Source organism: Bactrocera dorsalis, unplaced genomic scaffold (genome assembly GCF_023373825.1).
Source record: "Bactrocera dorsalis isolate Fly_Bdor unplaced genomic scaffold, ASM2337382v1 BdCtg021, whole genome shotgun sequence".
NCBI classification, from domain to species: Eukaryota; Metazoa; Arthropoda; class Insecta; order Diptera; family Tephritidae; genus Bactrocera; species Bactrocera dorsalis.
Window position 1 is genome coordinate 68,474 of NW_026038072.1, and position 19,888 is coordinate 88,361.

Below are 19,888 nucleotides of genomic sequence, written 5' to 3' on the forward strand. Positions count from 1 at the left end.
TTAGTTCTTACTTGTCATGGCTATGCGTTCCTTTTCACGCTGTACTTCTCGTTCGCGTTGCTCCCTTTGTTCCCGTTCATGCTCCAACAATTGAGCGGGGTGTAAATGTGCAACTGCTGTTGCTGGCGGAGGCACATTCACATTGCCACCTCCAACGTTCGGTGTCGACGTTGACATCTGTGCCGTTGGTGCAGCTACGAATGGGCCCGTTGTTCCGGTGCCGGGTGGAGGTACAGCTACCGGCATTGGTGGACCCACCACACTATGCGCTGCAACTGGTCGATGAGCAGGCGGTGGCTCGATGGGCAGTTGCCGGCCCGGCTCGTAGAATGATCGATCGGTGTAATGTGGGTGTGCCAGACGTGTGTTGTGTACATACACTTGTGCTACTTGCGGCGAATCTGTTAAAAGATTTTATGTATGTGTCAACTCTCGTACTTAAACAAATAATTTGCGAACTTAAGTTAGACGATATGAACTTACCCGTTGCACGATCTTGGGGACTCTGTAGGCCATGTGGCACGGCAACGGTGCGTGGCACGCTACCTGGCCGGCGCAGCTCCAGTGGCGGGCTTCCACCGAGCATTTTGTCATCAAATTCACCACGTATTGATGCGTTCATTGTTTCTTGTTGATTCCTTAAGATGTGCTGGTAGATGATAAACGAGTCACGTGCTGGTACTCCTCGTATACCACCCACAGGGAAACTAGATTCGCTCTGTTAATCGAAAGTAAAATAGTCATTATTTGCGCTCAAATACAATATACAAATTTATGCAATTAAAACTTGAAATCATAATAGACAGCGTTAAAATATACAAAAGAAAGAAGTCCAGTTTACCGGAGTTATGGGCGAAGCCTGTTGGTGCGCGGGTGGTGGACTTTTTGTTGCACGCGAACCAGAAGAACTTGTACAATAGGTGCCAATGTCGTGCTGCGTCCACCGAAGAAATATGATAAAGAATGAACCGCGGTTACTACTTAACTATATATATCTAATTAGGTACATAAAGCTAGTCTTTACGATCGATGTTTAATGAGTTTTCACTTACGCATTCATGTAGGTATGAATGTATTCAAAGCGTTAGTGTTGGCTCAAAACTTTAACTTAATTAACTAAATTTGTAAAATTAAAAGTCAATTATGAGGTGGAACTTACCATGTTTGATTCAAATGGCGGCATGGTCATACCAGTCGGCAAAAGTAGCGGCGTAACACGAGTTTGGCTCTGAGGACTTAACGTTGGAATGCTGGTACGTATGCTACTAACACCTACAAAAGGAAATGATGGAAAAGTTAATATGGTATAGTTTTGATTAAAGTGAAGGTCGTAACATGAGGGTGAAGGACCGCTTATGTGTTAGCTAAAAAGTTTACCTGGTACGTTGGCACTATTGTGCGGATGCTGTTGTTGCTGTGGTGTAGTCTGTTTAAGCGTCGATGGCGGTGGGCTTGTCACACTGCTGGCTAATATTTGCACTCCCTGCGCTTGCAGTGTTTGCATAGCGGTGATAGTGGGTTTAGCACCACTAACAACCGGAATCGCACCAGCTTGCAAGGGCGGCGATGCCGTCAACTGCTGATGGGCTTGCTGCGCTTGCAGATGTGTTGGTGGTTTGGTTTGCAGCAGCATCGTCGGGTGTTGTAGACCCATAATGCCACTTGGTTGTATCACAAGCGGAGATGTTTGTTGCTGTTGTTGTTGAGACTGCATTTTATTGCGACCTTGATGGTGCACTGCCGTCACGCCATGTGGTAACTGAACGTGAGGACTTTGCTGTTGTTGTTGTTGCTGCTGCTGTTGACTGACCATAGATATACTAACAGGTGGTTGAAGCACAGTTTGTTGTTGCTGCTGCTGTTGTTGTTGCTGCTGTTGTTGTTGTTGATGATGCTGTTTAATAAGCTGGTGCTGTTGCTGTGGTGTTAGCACAGTTATCTGAGGTTGTTGGTGTTGATGCTGCTGTTGCTGTTGCGACTGTGGTTGTTGAGGTAAGGACGTTGCATACGTTCCTGCATGTTGTGGTGTTTTACCTCCTTGCATTACCTGTTGCTGCTGGTGCTGTACTCCTGACGGAACTTCCCCAACTTGAGGACCAACCGGATCCTTCAAGCTGACAACATGGACTGTTTGTTGGGACGGCAGCTGACCAGCATTAGTCGGTTGGCCTTGCTTGATTACGAGCGTCTGCTGAGCCGGTTGTTGGGAGGGCTGTTGTTGTTGTTGCTGATGCTGTTGTTGTTGTTGCTGATGATGCAACTGTGGTGAGTTTATATTCGTTGCCACTTGCGGAGAGTTCGGCGGTGGAATATTTACGAGCAGCTGTTGCGGAGGCGGGAGTGAATGCTGCTGCTGCTGCTGCTGCTGCACCGCATGACGGGTCGTTATTACATTAGATCCGATCGAGTGATTCGAATTGGTTACCAAAATATGTTTCGCCTGCTGTTGATGTATTGCAGGTGGCGTTGGTTGCTGCGTCTGCGACACAATATGGTGTGACTGTGGCAATTGTTGCTGCTGATGTTGTTGCTGGTGCTGTTGCTGTTGGTGCTGCTGCAATGTTTTCTGGCTGTTAAGCACATGTGCTTTTAAAGTAGGCGGGCGAACATTTGATGGCTGGGCGTGCATAACCACCGGACTCTGCTGCACAACAATTGACTGTTTGCTGTTAACCGGAATCGTGGGTTTTATACTCGTTTGGGGTTGCACAATCTGTTGTTTTATGATAACGGGTGTTGTTGTTGTCTTTACGACCACACTCACAGCAGATTTGTTCAAAAGGGATATGGGAGTAGTCAACACTTTGGTAGAACCTTCCACTGGCAACGACTTTGTGGAAGCAATGTGAGGAGCTGTATTGGAAGCAGAAACCGTAACGGCTTGCGCAACCATTTGCGATGTTTGCAAATTGTTTGTACTGGTCGCTGCTTTAGTTAGCAACGCGGCTGTACCGCGAACATCGCTTGATTGCGTAGTGTTCTCTGCTGTAGCCGCCGCAATAGCCGCCTGTACTATTTTCTTCGTGTCCAAAGGCGTTTTATGCATAGTGGCCAAAGTTGCGGCAGCTGCTGCTACTGCTGTTGTCCCTGGTAGGTTGCCATCCTTGCCATGCTGCAAATTGCCGCCGATTAGTCCCGTTACTGGGTCGACAAGTGCTTTACTTACCATTTCGGCGGTTCCACCACTTCTTTTCTGTGTCGTTGGAGCAGATGAGTGACTTGCAGGTATGTCAATGCTGGACAATGACGTGGTAGATGGATTATTACTTTTTGAAACACTATTGGCGGCAACGAACGACTCTATCTCCGCTGCGGCGAGTGCTTTCTTTTTCGGATGCTGCGGCATAACGTGATGTAGTTGTTGGGGCATTGACAGAGACTGCTTTTCCCCAGGCGTTATGGTTATGGTCTGTGCAGGTATATGCGTGGATGTAACTGTTTTTGAGGGTAGCGGTATAGATTGTTGCGATATCGGCGCTGTAGTTACTGTTGGTGCTGCAGATACAAGTGTTACTTGTAATGCCGCGGAACTGGGTGTATTTGTTGCACTATTCGTACTGACAGGCAACACTACTTCTTCCTCCTGCTTCGATGGTGCTGTGATTATCCTTTTGTGTTGTTCATCTGTATCACTCGAAGATAGATCATTCAAGGCGTTGGTGTGTTCTGTGCTCTCTTTCCGATCCTTTGAACGTCGTGGACGCACCATCGCTGGCGACGAAGGCGGTGTTTCCATACCTGCATCTTTTTTCGAAGCGACGTGCGTTGCGTTGCGTCCAGACCGTCTGGGCGGAGTTTGTGCGCCTTTCTGCAACAACCCCGCGGTTATGGTATTTCGCACTACATCCTCAATGACGTCGTCAATGGTACAGCGGTCTTTCTCTTGTAATCGCCGCGATTTTCTAGTGTTCGCTGCTGTGGTGCTGCCTGTATCCATTGAATTTGCGGATGATGAAGGCATTGCATGTAGTGGCTGCGGATGTCCCATTTTCTGTGATATTGATACTGATCCAGACGGGGCCATTGTCCCGGTTGTAGTTGTGGATATAGGAGGAGCTTGGATTACTTCCATAGTGGGCATATCTGGTAATTGAGTTAGTTGCGCGGTTGAAGATGGCGTAGGTACGGTTGCAGATATTTGGCTTTTACATTTGCTGCTCTCTCTCGACTCAGATTGAACTGTTGGCGTCACTTTAATGGTTGATGGTTGCTGTTGAAGCGGTGTTGAAGCCATTGTTGTGGCAGACACATCATCCGCAACAGTCAAGTTGGGTTTCTCGCTGGCTTTTACGATTGGAGCACTTTGGCCCGGTTTGATAGTCAAAATCAAACGCGGTCTAACATCACTTCCGCTTGGACTACCCACCGAATGCGCGTTATCTTGTGCAACTTTCGATTCTTCACCAGAATCATCATGGAATTCGTAAACATCCGAGTCACCAGCGACAGCTGAAGGGGTTCTTGTTATTGCCGCAGCGTTACGTTGCTGTGGAGGCGCTTTCTTACCAGTGCTAGCTGTGTCGAATGTTTCGCCAGCCAAATGGATCTGGGGAGGTTGTTGCTGTTGCTGTTGCTGTAGCAAAAAGTTACGTGGTGGACGTCCTTTCCGTCCACGCATTACCGGCGTTACTGTTGCTGGTTTACGTAATCGCGTCTGTACTCCAGATATCTCATTAGAGGTAGCTACCAACTGAGACGGTAAAACTGAAGTTACAGCACCACCGGCATGCTTCTTTCCACCCCGTGGCTGACGACCGCGTTTTGCAGTACCTCCGCGTGTGCTTACACCTAGTCGACCCAAGCCGATAGGTCCTTCAGTCATTATAGTTGACTGCTTCGTTTCGGTTTCGTCTTCAGTTTCGTGATCTGTGCCAGAGGTTGCTGAAATGGAAGTTACCAAATCTGAAGAAATTAGATTCGTATGTTCCGTCGAAACATTATTAATTCCACTTTGACCCATTGATGGATTACCAGTTTTGGTAACTTCATCAGCAACCGACGTTGAACGTATACTGCTGTTTACCTCAGTTATATTCGCCGCTTGTTGGTTTTTAATCGGCATGGAAGCGGATGGCTTGTCGGGCTTCGTATCGACTTCCGTGTGCTGAGGAATGGTGGGCAAGCTGTGTATATTTTTATTTTCGGGCACATCAACTTTCTTTATAACCGAATCTAGTGCTTTTACAGTACCAATAGAGATGGTAGCTTCGTCGGCGTTAAGCGCAGGCATCGAACGATCTCGTTTCTGCTGACTAACTGTGTTGAATGTTGTTTTCTCAACACCTGCGTTGCCTTCAACACTGCAGATTACAGACACATTTTCTGCCACCTTTTCCGCGGGCTTCTCATGAGCTACCGCCGACAAAGGGTTCTGTGCTGGTTTATTCAGATCGATTGTATGAATTTGTTTTGTTGTCGTTGTAGATGCCGACGGTGATATTGGTGTTGGAGCTGATACTGGTGGTTTAATATCAACAGCATATGGCATCTTTTGTGCATTTGACTGAAGCACCGACATATTTGCTGTAGTTACTGCCTGCTTGGCTGTTTCTAGAGAAGACGGAGATGAAGGTGGAGCCGACTGCTGTAAATTGCTGGAGTTCTGCGGAATTGGGGGCTGCAATTGAGGAATATACTGCATTCCAGCAACACTCATTGGATTTAGTGTTTGCTGTTGCACGGGCGCAGATGTCGTCAGTTGCTCCTGTTTTTGTGCGCTTTGCACAGGGCATGGTACTACATTTTGTGATAAATTGCTCACAGATGTTGGGCCAGAAATGGCTGGCTGTTGTGAACGTAATATTACCAAATTTTGATGCGTGGGAGTTGGTGCGGTATTTGGAGGGCTTACCGCTTGGCGACTCAGGGGAATTTGTTGATGCTGCTGATATTGTTGTTGTGTTTGATTTTGTTGTATATTTTGGTGATTTGGAGGCAAAACTCGCTGCCGCGGTTGCTGTTGTTGTTGCTGCACAGTTACCTGTGATGGAATGTGCTTATTTTGTTGTTGTTGCTGTTGATGCTGCAATTTTTGCATTTGTATTAATTGCTGTTGCTGTTGTTGTTGTTGTTGTTGTTGCTGCTGCTGCTGCTGCTGCAATATTTGTTGTTGCATTTGCTGATGGTGTTGTTGTCGTTGTTGCTGCTGCTGCTGCTGTATCTGCTGTCTTTGCTGTTGCAATATGTGTTGCTGTTGCGCATACTTTGGTGATGGCTGCGACTGTGATTGTGGTTGCGGATGCTGCTGATAATTCGGTGCTTTCGACATTGACTGAATAATTTGCGGCGAATTCCGCTGTTGCTGTGCCTGTTGTGATTGTATGGTCTGCTGTTGTTGAATTGCAGTTGTCGGCTGATGAGTTGACATATAGGCCGCCTTGGCGCTAGCCTGTCCAGACTGTAGTGGTGGCGACATCAACGACTGTTGTGCCTGCTGGGGCTTCACACTCACCACTTTGCTAATGATGGTGGGATGAGCGGGCAATTGTGACACTTTCTGCACAGTCAATGGCTGCATACCTGCAGATTCAATAGCTAGCTTGGACGATAATTGCGAAGACTGATTGCGAGCGTTTGTCACATTCACGCTAATTGGAGTTGGCGACGAACTGGGATTCTTGTTACTTGCCGCTGCACAACTACCGTCTATATTCTGAATTTGGTGTGGCGAATGTACGGTATTGATGTTATTGGTATTGTTGCCAACACCCGTAGTTGATTGTTGAGCAGAAACAACAGGACTCCCAGACACATTGGGAGATTGTGAACTTGCGTTGGGCGAATACTGCAGCACATGCGACTGTAGTTGCTGTTGTTGTTGATGTAATGAAGATGAACGTTGTCCGCTAACGTGCAACAACAATGGCTGTTGTTGGACTTTTACTGTTGGCACTGGTGATGCAATTGTTACAGAAGTGGGGCTCAGTTGTCGCGTAGGTGTACTACCTCTAGACGGGTTATGTTTCTGCGGGCTGAGTGGAGATGACGAACGTACGTTGATCGTGTAAGTAGGCATTGGATGACCTGGCATTTGCGTTGATTGCTGTTTCTGTTGAGCTTTAGGTGAGAGGAGAACTTGATGTTCACCCGGCGTTGACGTTGTACCACTACTACCACCATTCCTTGGGGAAATCAATAGATGTGGTATGGCGAAATGAGCTGGGGGTTCCGGAATGTTTATGGTGGGCGGTGTGATAAGCGCATTCGGCAATGTAGTAACAACAAACGGTCTCTTCTCTTGTTGCACAGATATAGAAGGAGAGCATAACGAACTAATATTAGTGGTTGCTGATGATTGTACAGTCGTGGTAAAAGTTGTTGTTGCGGAAGAAATAGAGCTTGAGACTGTCTTGTTTTCCACAACTGCTCTTGACCTATCTTGCACTACATCGACAACCGTAGATGTGGATGTCTGTAGACTGATCATAGATGGCAATACAGATTTCACTGGCTGTACAGCCGGTTGGACCAAGTTACTTATAGTTGGGGGTTCTAGTTTGATTGTTGAAGCCAAGTTCCCTTTGACAGCTTTTTCGCCAGGTTGAGAACTTGTTTCCACTTTTGTAATGACTGAGCAGGGTTCATTCTGGTCTTCTTGGGCATCTGTACGGAATGGACTTGTTGTTTTTTCTGAAGAATTAAATAAAACAATTTCATAGATCAGTTTTGGTTTCAAAAAAGGATGTTCATGCCACTTACTTTCTTTATCGGCTAACTCGTCTGATACATCACCGGATGTTGCGGACTCATCAATTTTCAAACTTGCTCCGCTACTATCAGCTTCATCTGCGTTCTCCTCTGTATCAGTATCGATTTGAAGACCACGCTCGGATTGCGGTGTATCAACTTTGACATCCATCTCTTCGGTACTAAGACTTTGCACGGCCTTGTTCACTTCCTCGGCATCTTCTTCTGGTTGCAAAGGTTCAATAGTTGTCTCAATAGCCTTCGCAGCAATAGCGGCTTCTTCATCTGGCTCAGAAGCGTCGACATTGACACTATCAACCACAGCTAAATCATCCTCAAGTGGGTCATCTTGGAACGAGTAATCAATATTAGAGGAATTGCCAAAGCTTTCACCCAATAATGCAGACACAGCACTTTCTGTCTCTTCCTGAGAGATCGTTACTCTTGACTTTGAGTCTTCTGTTTTGTCCATATGTTTTGGGGCAAGGTCAGGAGGAGACTCTACTGGAATTTTCGGTTCATCGGCATTTGAATCTAATATCGAGGAATTAAATTCCACAGATATAGATTTTACAGCCGACTCACTTATCTGTTCATCCAAATTACCATCAAAACCAGGTATAAATATTTCTGGTTTCTTTTTTGTTGTAGTTGGTGTGCTTATGGTAGAGGTGGCACAGTTTGATTCGATAGATGCAGTCGCCAAACTAGTCATATCAGGCGCAGTAGTTGTGGTTGGTGTGGACGAAGCGGCAGCTGTCGCCGACGTCAGCGAACTTACTGGAGAAGTAGTTGGATCATAAGCGCTAGATTGAGACTTATCATTCACAAATGGAGTAGTGTTTGTGGTAGGCGTATTAGGTATCGGACTTATCAGCTTCTTTTCGCGCATAGGTGATAGGGTCAGCATGTCATTGGTAGATTGTGTTGATTGTATAATCGATGGCACACCTAAATCAATGTCGTCATCAGTCAAACAAGGTAAACTAGGTGACGGTTTACAGATTGGCGAATGTGTGAGAGCTGTTGAATTCTCCCCACTCTGATCTTTATCCATTTGATTCTCTAAATTTTGCATTTGCTTTGCATTTGCTGCCAATATATCAATAGAAAGTTTTGATGGTGGTGACATAACGGAATGCTGTGATTGCAACGAAGCTGTCTGTGGTGGTAGCTGCTGCTGCGGTTCTTGTGGCTGTGGATGATGTTGGTTAGAACTCGCTGAAGCACTAGACTCGCGTCGTTGATGATGATGTCTTTCTTCTTTCGACCGTTTCTTCTTTTTCTTCTTCTCCTTGTTTTTCATATGTACTAGCGTTGTAGCAGATGTGCTTGTGGCGACTCCCAATGGTTGAGTGTGGATTGGAGCATTAGTTTCATGGACATCTGATTTGTCTCTACGCGGTATATTCGAGTCGAGAGAATTTTCATCACCATCAGAAAAGCGAAATACATCAGTCATATCACTGCGGTGAGTTGTAGCGGTAGAGGGTGTGGCATCTTCAGTTGGTTTGTTATCGGAATCTTCCATCAGTTGTGCTTCTAGAGCACGACCAGCCTCGTCAAGGTCAACACTGTTCTCATCATCAATGTGATGCTGTTTTCGTGATTGCAACGCTGAGAGAGCATGTTGTTCACGCGATTTCTCACGCTCTTTCCGTCGTCTTTCGCGTTTTTCTTTCCTGTGGCGTTCTCGGTCTGTATGCTCCCCACCATCTCCAATAGACGCAGGTGCCTTCTGCTTATTCTCCTCATTCTCTTCAACTGTGTGTGATTTTGGTGTAAGTGGATCCTGCTTGTACGGGTTCAGTGCTGCTGAAACTACCGGTCCGGTTATGTTGCTCGACGATGTTAAAAGTCCACCATAATTTGTATCAACCGAAAAGTTCGATGACAAATCTTTACCCTCAGCATCGGTAAACTGGGACTCTTCATCCGATATTGGGCCAAAAATATCTTCCATCTTTTCACCACGCTTGGATGTTGTCATTGGAAGATTGGCTGCCTGTGTCATCGGTTGTGTGTGTGATGCAACAAGTGGAGTTGTTGGAACTGATTGTGTAATAGCCACCGGTACTGTCAAGATAGAAGCCGCTAAATTTGCTTTCACTGTACTACCATCAGTACTTATCATTCTCGTGGTATCGAGGCTCTTCGACTTTTTCGACTTCTTCAACCGATGGCGCTCTTCTTTGGACAACTTATCTGAATCAATACTGCCCCCTCCATCACTCATATTACGCATTTTTTCCCGCTTTTTCTCCTTACGTTCCTTGTGACGTTTCTTCTCGCATACGGATAATTCATTTGCGCCATTGTTTGCATGGGTAATTGTTGTGGACAGTGACGAACATTCACGTTTCAATTCATCAAATGGATCATATGACGGTGACAATAAAGGTTTTACTTTACTTTCTGGGGTGCTCATAAAATTCATCATCTGAAAAGAGCCCGGTGTAAGGGTAACCAGAACATTTTTCGCCTCCACAATACTGTGTGTTGTTGGAGCATTTGGCATCGGAAGATTATTCTTCTGACGTTTCTTGCTTTTTTTGTGCTTCTTACGGGTCTCGGGTGAACATTCTTGCTGAACTTTCAAGGACGATTTAGTTGATAAATGCTCCAAGGTCAGTTCATAATCAGGATTCTCAATCACTGAATTACCCGTAAAATGTTTATACTCCTTTTTAATTTCAATAGGCGCCGCGTTCGATTCGACCTCTGTTTTAATATAAGGTTCTTTTGGTTTAACATCATCTGATTCTGTCGTCATTTCTGATGGCAGAATTTCTGATTTTATCTGCATTTTGTATTTATTATCACAATCTTCCTCGTCAGTCAACTCCTGTTTGATCTTTATCTCTACAGCTGGTTGTGACTGAGATTCGGAGTCGGATGCTATGCGTGTTGAATGTGAATTTCTTTTGCTAGAGCTTCGTTTGCTTGGCGATGATGCCATTGACTTTCGCGCGTTTGCGTGTATTTCGTCGCCGGAACTGTCATCACCATCATCATCGCACAATCGCATTAATTTATGATGTATCTTGTTACGTCGTGCTTCTGCTTCAGCAGTTGTTGTTGAGTCCGAGTCAGAGAACATGCGATGAGGATGTGAAGATGCTTGCGAGCTTCGACGTCGAGTTGCCATATTTGTAGCATCATCGTCATCCGAGGAAGATGTAAGATTATTTTGATTGCGTGATTTGTAAGAACTGCTTCCGCCACTGCGTTGATTGCGATCCTCGAAATCAGAATCTGAATCACCTTCATAACTAGTTGAGCGTTTCTTTTCTTCTCGTTTAGCACGTGATTGTTTCAATTGCGTAAATTTAGCTTTGATCTTTTTCTCTTCTTCGTGTTTTTGCATGTTTTTACAGGAACGAGCTTTTACCTTATCATACATTGAAACATAGGGTCCTTCATCAGGTATATCGAAAATTGAGTGTTTCTTCCCACCATCTGTTGGATCGTCTGAATCGTCGGAGTCGCCCGAACTCATGATAACTCTCCGTGAGGGGGTTGCTTTCATGTTATTACCCTGTCGATGGTGCGCAGAATGTGACTGTGTCAAGGTAAGACCCTCATCTGAACAACGAGAAGATTTTCGTTCCGAACTTCTGCGGCTCTCCTGTTTACATTTCTGTATAGGTATTGTCAATTCGCCGCTTTGCGAACCCGCAACGGATGTACGTCGACTTGGGTTGTGAGTAAGTTCCTCATCAGTCAAGTGGTTGCTGATTGCCGACACTAAAGATTCTGTAGTTGATGGACGCTTTCTCTCACGATGATCACGCTTGTTTTTATGACGCACGTGATGACCACTGTGATCGCGTTGCTTGTGTTGGCTACCGCTTGCTACACACCTCGACTGTTGAAGAGACGTGCCCTCGTCACCACTCGAATTAAGCGAATTCCTGCTTAGGTAATGAACTGTTGGACTATCAAGCTCTTGATCGGAAATGTTTTCATGGTGATTTACTTTATCTGTTGACGGAACTATCACTGTCGGCATGACCGTCGCAAATGTTGACGCTGTGGATGCAGAAATATTATTGTCTTCGCATTCACCCTTACTAATGTCTTTAGGGTTGCCTTGAGGTTGTTGTAACTGATGCCTATGATGTTTGCTACTTCTGTGCTTATTCGAATGTTCTTTAATCTTCAATTTTTCACCGGAAACCACAACGGAATCCGATGTTCCAACATTACCCGTTGTAGACTGGCTTGATGTACGTTGATGTTGATGTTGATGCTTATTGCTTGAGTGCTTGGTCGTGTGTTCAGAGCCAGAAGTCGTTTCTTTCTGATGCTGTCGCTCATTTGACTTTGTGTTTTGAGTCTCAATCCGTAAACGTTTGACTGGGTCCTCACTTACGGAAGGGTGACTACTTATATTACCGTGATTACTATCTTGTGAGCTAAGACGACGTTTTGGTAGGCGTATTGGAGAGTTATGTGACGATTTTCTTCCACGATGTTTACTAGAAGTTTCGACGGTTGCTGGACTCTTTGGTTCATCAATTGAATTTTCTTTGTTATTTTGAAAATCAGCATCATTCATCTGCTGTGCTAAATCGCTTTCAGTTTGATTTTTATTAAGCGTATGTGATCGGTTCTCATCTACCTTATCAACCTTATCTGTCGATTCTGGCTTTCTTCGCGAATGTTCTCTATGAATATCTCGATCTTCACGCACAACATCGTTATGATCGGCATCTTCTCTACCTCGTTCGTGCCTTTCGGATAGCTCATCATTCGATTTATATTCACATTCACGATCTTCCCTTTCCTTCTGCTCATTTTCCAATCCTTCCTCACGTTCTTTTCGCTCACGTTCTTCCCGCTCAAGTTGTTCGCGTTCACGTTGCTTTTGCTCCCGTTCTCGAAGTAATACACGTTCTTTCTCTCGTTCTTCAAGCTCTCGACGTTGACGATCCTCAGCCTCTTTGAACTCCCGTTCTTCGCACTCTTTTCTTTCTCGAGCTTCATGTTCTTCCTTTTGTTTGCGGATTTCTCGTTCACGCCTCTCACGTTCCTGTCGCTCTCGTTCCTTATCACGAGCTCTCTCACGCTCTTTGTGTGACTTCTCTTTTTCTCTGTCCTTTTCAGGCTCCCTATCATCGCATTCTAACCTTTGACCTTTTTCAGCAATATTACTGTCGTTTGCTTCATTTTCACTTGAATCTCCATCAACTCTTGGTGTAGATGTCGAAACTCCTGAATGTTGAGAGTTTGTTGAGTTTTTCCGCCTTTCCGACACGCGATCACTTCGCCCTGAACGTTTCTCATTTTCATTGCGATGATTGTGCTTGTGAGATGTGCGCTCGTTCTTTTTCGAAATCGCCGTCAAACTATTCGATAGTTGCTTCGGGGCTTTGGACATTTCCTCATTAGTTTTAGTAACAGCTGTTGATGAGGTGCTCCGGCTTATAGCATGAGACGCCACTTCGTTATTAGCCGTGTGCGTATTCAAGGACTTAATTGTGCCAGCATTTGTACTACCGGGTACTGAAACAGATTTGGTCAAAATCCGGCTATCGCTTTTCCCAACATTATCATTATTAGGTGCTGCCCATGGTACACTCAAACTTTTAGTAATCGAATTTGTCTTCACTCTCGTGTTACTCACATCCAAATTACTTGTATCAGATGTCGCTATTTGGGATGATTTCGGTTGTGGCGGGTCTGAAGGAGCGGGACCTGTAGGTGGAGCCGGCTGGGCAGCGGGCAGAGGAGCAGCCGTACTCGGTAAAGGTGGATGACTCGGAAATGGATATTGTAACCCCTTCATGGCAGCTGCCAAACTGCTAGCGGAAGCAACTGTTGAAATGCTGCTGGCACTTGTTGTGCTTAAAATAGTACTTATGCAGCTTGTCGCAGTCGTTGTTCCGACTTTGATCGGGCACGAAGATATGGTTGTCGTCATACTACTACTCACCGATGGAGATGGAGATGGGCTGTTATATGGAGATATCGACGCCTGTGGAGAATTCATAGGCGAAAGACTGCTTAGTCGCTGCAACAAGACACCTGATGATTTGTTTAACGCTGTGTTTCCACTGTTTGTAGAGCTGCACCCAACCACGGGCGTCTTCGTGGCTGCCAAATTAGGCAGGCCCGGCGAGGTGCAAACTCCAATTATGTGTTTCGCCAGTTGTGTGGCGTCTGAAGACGGCTCGTACCACTGATTCTTCTTCAATCGTTGCAAATCATCATCGAATATTGATTTCTTTGCTAACACTGATTTAACAATCTCCGAAGGCTTGAGATCACACACATCGATATCAGGAAACTTATATCGGGATGAAGTACTGCCTCCACTATGATGTTCGCTACTGCGATGCGCATGCCGAAATGCAGTTGGGCCACCTTGACTGACAAAGTCATGACGTTTCACTACATTCGGAGCAGCATTAGGACCATTACCACCGCTATTACCACTATTTCCTCCGCCACCAGACCACCGTTCATACATCTCATCCAGCGTTCTTATGCGCTCCTCCAAAGAAGGGCTACCACTTAATTGCCCTGGGGCATCGGAATCACTGGAATTCGAGCTGAGCGATCGTGGTCGCAAAGGACTGACCATCGATGCTCCAACCACATCAGTTGATGTTTGATTATAGTGCGTATGTGCGGGATGACTATGACCATGGCTATGCTGCGGATGATGATGATGTTGATGCTGATGCGGACGCCAGTGTGATGAATATCGATTAGATGGACTATGTAAGGGATATCCCGGCACAGTAGAGGAACCTGATGACGCTGTTGCAGTCGTCGTTGTTGGCAGAGCACTATGACTAGAATGACTACTACTGCTTACATTTGTGTTTGACAAAATGTGCGTGCTGATATTGTTGCTGCACCCTGCCATAGATGAAGAGGAAAGCAATCCGCCACTGCTATGATGGTAGCCACCTACATTGATGCCGGTGTGGCTTGTAGCGTTCGAAATTGTTTGTCCTGCCAGACTATTGCGATGCTGATGAAAAAACTGTATACCGAATTTCGGAAGTGGCAATATCATTGGCTCATGCCGACATTCACGGGGCGGACGCCGTGGATCGCTAGGCAATACTTCGGGGCGTTCATCACAAAGTGGAGTGCCTGGACGTGAGCCTTCTGCACTCTCTCCGCCACTGGCATCGTGAGAGTGATGGGAATGTAAAGGATGGCCACGACTTCGTGTACTGTGTTGCTGATAGTCATCACTTACTGTCCCAACGCCACTACCACCACCGTTTCCACAGCCAATGCTATTGGATACGACACCACTCAGCAGGTTTGAGGCAGATGAACTAAGCGTACTACTGCTTCCATTACTATTACTACCAGTGACTCGTCGCCGTTTACAAGCAATTGCGGTAGGAAGTGATGCTTGATGGTGGTGATCACTTCCAGAGCCAGTACTACTCACGCTTCCATGTCGCGTAGAAACGGATCCTATGCCAACAGCTCCCAGCGTTGCCGTTATATCAATGGACGGTCGGCGAACCAGTTGCTGCTGATATGGCTGCATTGATTGTGAATGTGTGTGATACTGATGTTGATGGTACTTGAGACTGGTCTGGTTATTAGAATCTGAAAGGCGGCGCACTTCGCTCTTTCGTTGACCGGCTGCTGCCGTGATATCATATTCAGTGGCATCACAGTTGGAACTTAGGTTACTTTTATGTTGAGCACCAGCAATATTTCCTGTCTCCGACGCATGCGACTGAGACTGTAATGAATAAATATTCAGAATTAAACACATGGTATTCAAAAATTTAAGACTGTGAGAAACAAAAAAAGTGTGGTGAATTAATAACTTTAATGATGCTGTAACATACCATTCCACTGCTGGTGGTCATGGAATGATGATGATCGATTTTAATGCGCTTTCGCGGACTCACTATACTTTCATCACCACTGGACGGGCATTCCTCAAGTTGCTCTAAAAGATGGGAACGTTCTTTTTGTAGAATTCTTATATCACCTGCAAGCAAAATATAGTAATCGATGAAGATTTAGTTGTAAAGCGTAGATCGTGAGCGATTTTTTTTGATTTTGTTACCTTTTTGTTTCGCAGGACTTTTATCACAACGACGGCGACCACTGCCGCTATTCACCGTCACTTCAAGCGTTTCATTTACCCTCTCATTCGCATTCGCTGCTGTATGAGCTCCGATACCGCTCACAATGGGTCCCAAACGGGAGAGTAGTGGTGAGTCGGACCGCAAACCACCGCAAACACCTGTCGAATGCCCACTATGTGGGGCGACATCCTCATCATGAGAGGCACCCGAACCCTGACTATATTCGTCATAGGAACGAAATCGACGCATGTCCAGGTAGTCGTAGTCAACAGTATGTCGTGAACTGCGAGATCCACGACTGCGGGCTGGCGTCGAATCACCAGACATGGGTATGCTCTGCGTCACCAACGGGCTATTTGACGTCGTGGATATATTTCCAGCATTAACACCGGTGACACTAGATGATACTGGCGCAGTCACGGCAGAGTTTGCTATTATGCTAGAACCACTGCAACTGCTGCTACTTCCAGGCGTATTACTGGGTGAACATCCATCGTTCGAGTTCTGATGTCGGCTAAACGACGATGCGCGTGAACGCGATTGCGAGTCGTATCTGTTTAATCGATTCCCTGAAAAAAATAACAACATATACATACATTAAAAAAAATAAAAATAAAATTATAACTAAGAGTCGGTATATAAAGAAATGTTCGATGAAACATTTATGGTTTGATTCATTCTCACTATTTTGGTTATATGGTTTACGGCTGTACGAAATAACTGTCGATATACAAAAATTTTGAGCAAACTGCGTCCAAACAAAATAAAACAAATAAAATCCCCCAAAGCTAGTCGATTGAAAAAAGAATTTGTGTACATTTATGACTTATAGAGAATCTATTTAGAATGAGCCACGCCCACTTGTCAATGTGTATTAAACCAATTGAGCCCACGGTTTCGAAGTGATGGTATGTGGTATATTCCACTCCTTTATTTTCGAACAAATTTAGTTAATGTCGTGTCGATAGTTAAAAAAACAATAGGTGAAAGATATTCAGACAATCATAAGACCTTCCATTCGAAATAAAACATTGTATTTAAAAACATTTTATGTATGCACATTTACTTTTGTAAATATATATTTTAGGCTAGGTTTCCGAAATATTTAGATAAAATGTTCGAGTGGATGAGAAACTCTACTTTTATGTCGTTTCGCACCTGCATTCTGCTTATCCAGCTTATCATAGAAAGCATCCTGACATTCGCGTGAAGCAAAATCCACTTGCAATCGTCGGCCGCGTAATGTTGCACCGCGCATCTCTTTTACAGCGGTCTGGGCGTATTGTATTTGGTCGTATAAAACCAGAGCTAAGTGACGTAATCGGTCCACAATCACTTTCGTAACGGTACCATAACGGGAGAAATGGGACTGAAGTAACGACTCGGAGATTTTCTCCGTTACTCCATCTATCCATACACAATTCGTAGGCATCGACTTTCCAAATCCCAATTTAATACGATTGCTTCCCAGATGCTCGCCATCCATTTTACGCATTGCCTTAACCACAGATATTATATCCGAATATTGACAGAATGCATATGCTTGGGTACCTTGTTTCTTGATATCGACTTCGATGATTTCACCGAAACAATCAAAATGACTCCGTAACTCACTGACCGTTACCTCTTTTTCTAAATTGCCAATGAAGAGGGTACGCGTCGATTTCGGATGATACTCATCTAATTCGGCTTCGTACGGCCGAAATTCATTATCTTCGACATCATAACCTTGGTAAGGTTCTACTTCAATTTTACAACCAAAGAAAAGCTTATCTTGTGACACTTCCAGTGCTTTTTCCACGTCATCTGGTTTTTTGAAGCATACCAAGGCATAGCGCTCCGAATTTTGGCCGACCACCTTTACCCAGGTGACTTTGCCATGCTTTTTGTACTCATGGAAAAGACCATCCTTTAAGGATGTGTCTGAGGAACGTGCGGGTAAATTGCGTACACATATAGCGAGCGGACGATTGTCTTCGGAATGAACAATGGGATTGACTGTGTTGCAGGATGAACTATTGCCACTGCTACTACTGCTGTTGCTTGAGTTACTGCTGGCAGTGCCACTGCCCGCCATTCCACTAGTACCTGTTCAAAAAAACGAGACCAACACAATCATAATTACTTATTAACATATTATACATATATAATGCTAAATAGACAAGCTATAATTTTGCTAAATACATATGTATGTATGTATCACAACACTCCATCGCAACACTTGCCCATCAAAACATAATCCCTTAAATTTTTATTACACATATCAAAAGTAGGCGTGGTCAGTCACTTCTAAAATGAAGGATAGAACAAAGCTCATCTCTAAGGCTCTGATTATTATAGTCTAATCATTCCTAGTGTTATCTTTATAATACAGAAGTATGTATGCAGTTTCATTTCCGTCTTTATATGTCACGTATGTATGTGTTTAAATAGCACCTTACAAATACTACCAAATCACTGCCAAATATCAAAATTTAGAAGAAATAGTTTTTCGTTGTCATTGTTTTAAAAGTTTACCAAATATCTGTTTAAAATATGGGTTATATTCGCATTTTACAAATAAATACATGTCAAATAAGATTTTTTCTTCATAGAAGACTCTCTAAACAGAATGTCGATGAATGAACGTAATATATTTATTTATTACAGCAGTCCATACCTTGAGGAGGGGTCGTAACTGCTGATTGTAAATTTCGCGATTTGCTCGTCAGTCCGCCAGAAGATCTGCACGGAGTAGATTCACTGCCTCTAACTGGACTTGATGCGTGTGAATGGGATGAAGTGTTTGATGAGGAGGAGCTATGTGACGAGCTGTAGCTACTGGGTGAACGGGAGTGCGAGCGGCTCGAAGATGTCGTGCTCCGTCCATGCAAACGATGTGTTCGCGCTGTATGCTGTTGAAGCGCGCTTTGTGTGGTCGAGAGGGGAGAGGTGGTGGTACAGCTGCTCGTAGCAGCTAACTCTGGAGCTGTGGAAGAGGTGGTGTTATTATTGATGCCAGTTCTATTTCTAAGGAGCTGAATTTCAGCGTCTGCAGCCGCTTCAATAAAAGATGTTGCTACATTTAAAACGCCACTATTATTGTTACCATTTGCGTGACTTCCAACAGTTGACTGTGAAGATAGCGTGGTGGAAATGCCTGTCGCATTCATTGGCGGTATTATATTACTGCTACTGCTTAAACTACTGCTATAACTACTACTGATTGTACTACAACCGCCACCGCCACTGCCACTATTATTTGTAAACGAGGATGTTGTCGAAGTTGCTGTTGGTGCACCCATGCCCATTCCCGCCGACATATCCGTCGTCATGGTCGATGCTGTAAGTAAATTTTTAGACGACTCTGAGCCTATTTCGGATGATTTAGCAATTTTGTTCAAATTCGTATTATTCTTCATCCAATACGCACTAGACGCTGAAGTTGTTGCTGACTGCGACGATGTTGATGGACTTATGTCCGGCACAGTACCGTAATAATTGCTCCGCTGGTGTGACGTTAACGAGCGTGCAATTGCCGTTGTGGTGGAGGAGGCAGGTGTGGTGATTGAATTTGAGGTGGAATAGAAGTTGTGGATGCAGTTGCTGCCTACTGTTGAGGCGACGGCATTGCCACTGCCACCAGGACTGTTCGTATTCGTCGCAGCAGCGTCGTACCATGACGACGGCAGTGCACGGTTGTAATTGTTGATGGTGGCACCGTTCGAACTTCTGGAACGTAAATTTTATTATATTCTTCCTACAACGCCAATATCTAAAAATTTACAATTCTTGTTTGTTTTTTCTACTTGCCTCTCGTTTAACTGTGCAGATAAATAAGGTCCATTTTTGTATAAACGATCACGTGTTCTATTACGATTATCTAAGGTGCCACTGGCATTAATACCGGGACCAGCAGAAGTTACAGTGCCTACAGGGGATATATCCTGTATCGACGCCGTGGGACTTGACGTTGCCAAGCTGTTTGACGTTTGATAACCACCGTTGCTTCCAATAGACGGGCGGTTTGAACGACGCAAATAGGTGTCGTTTTCTCCAGCTATGCGGGAATTGCGTTCATAGAAGCCACTGTTCCGTTCTGTAAAATTTGGAGTTGGAACGTCTTCAGTAGACCTAGAATATTA

At 44.8% G+C, this 19,888-nt stretch overlaps 1 protein-coding gene across 12 annotated transcripts in view; it reads right to left on the reverse strand.

Annotated features, from left to right (window-relative positions):
• LOC105229259 (protein split ends) overlaps positions 1-19,888 on the reverse strand; it is a 64,251-nt gene that overhangs the window by 5,114 nt on the left and 39,249 nt on the right. For 5 of the 12 annotated variants that reach the window (XM_049461321.1, XM_049461323.1, XM_049461322.1 and 2 more), the window contains 11 exons: positions 19,557-19,877; positions 18,424-19,475; positions 16,923-17,852; positions 15,743-16,333; positions 15,519-15,664; positions 7,699-15,409; positions 1,378-7,629; positions 1,160-1,272; positions 842-934; positions 484-718; positions 12-401 (listed from right to left, as the gene is read on the reverse strand). In XM_049461321.1, the coding sequence (XP_049317278.1) occupies positions 12-401; positions 484-718; positions 842-934; positions 1,160-1,272; positions 1,378-7,629; positions 7,699-15,409; positions 15,519-15,664; positions 15,743-16,333; positions 16,923-17,852; positions 18,424-19,475; positions 19,557-19,877 (17,834 nt within the window). The remainder of the gene's footprint in view (positions 1-11; positions 402-483; positions 719-841; positions 935-1,159; positions 1,273-1,377; positions 7,630-7,698; positions 15,410-15,518; positions 15,665-15,742; positions 16,334-16,922; positions 17,853-18,423; positions 19,476-19,556; positions 19,878-19,888) is intronic. The other 7 variants (XM_049461327.1, XM_049461324.1, XM_049461329.1 and 4 more) reach the window with 7 other exon arrangements.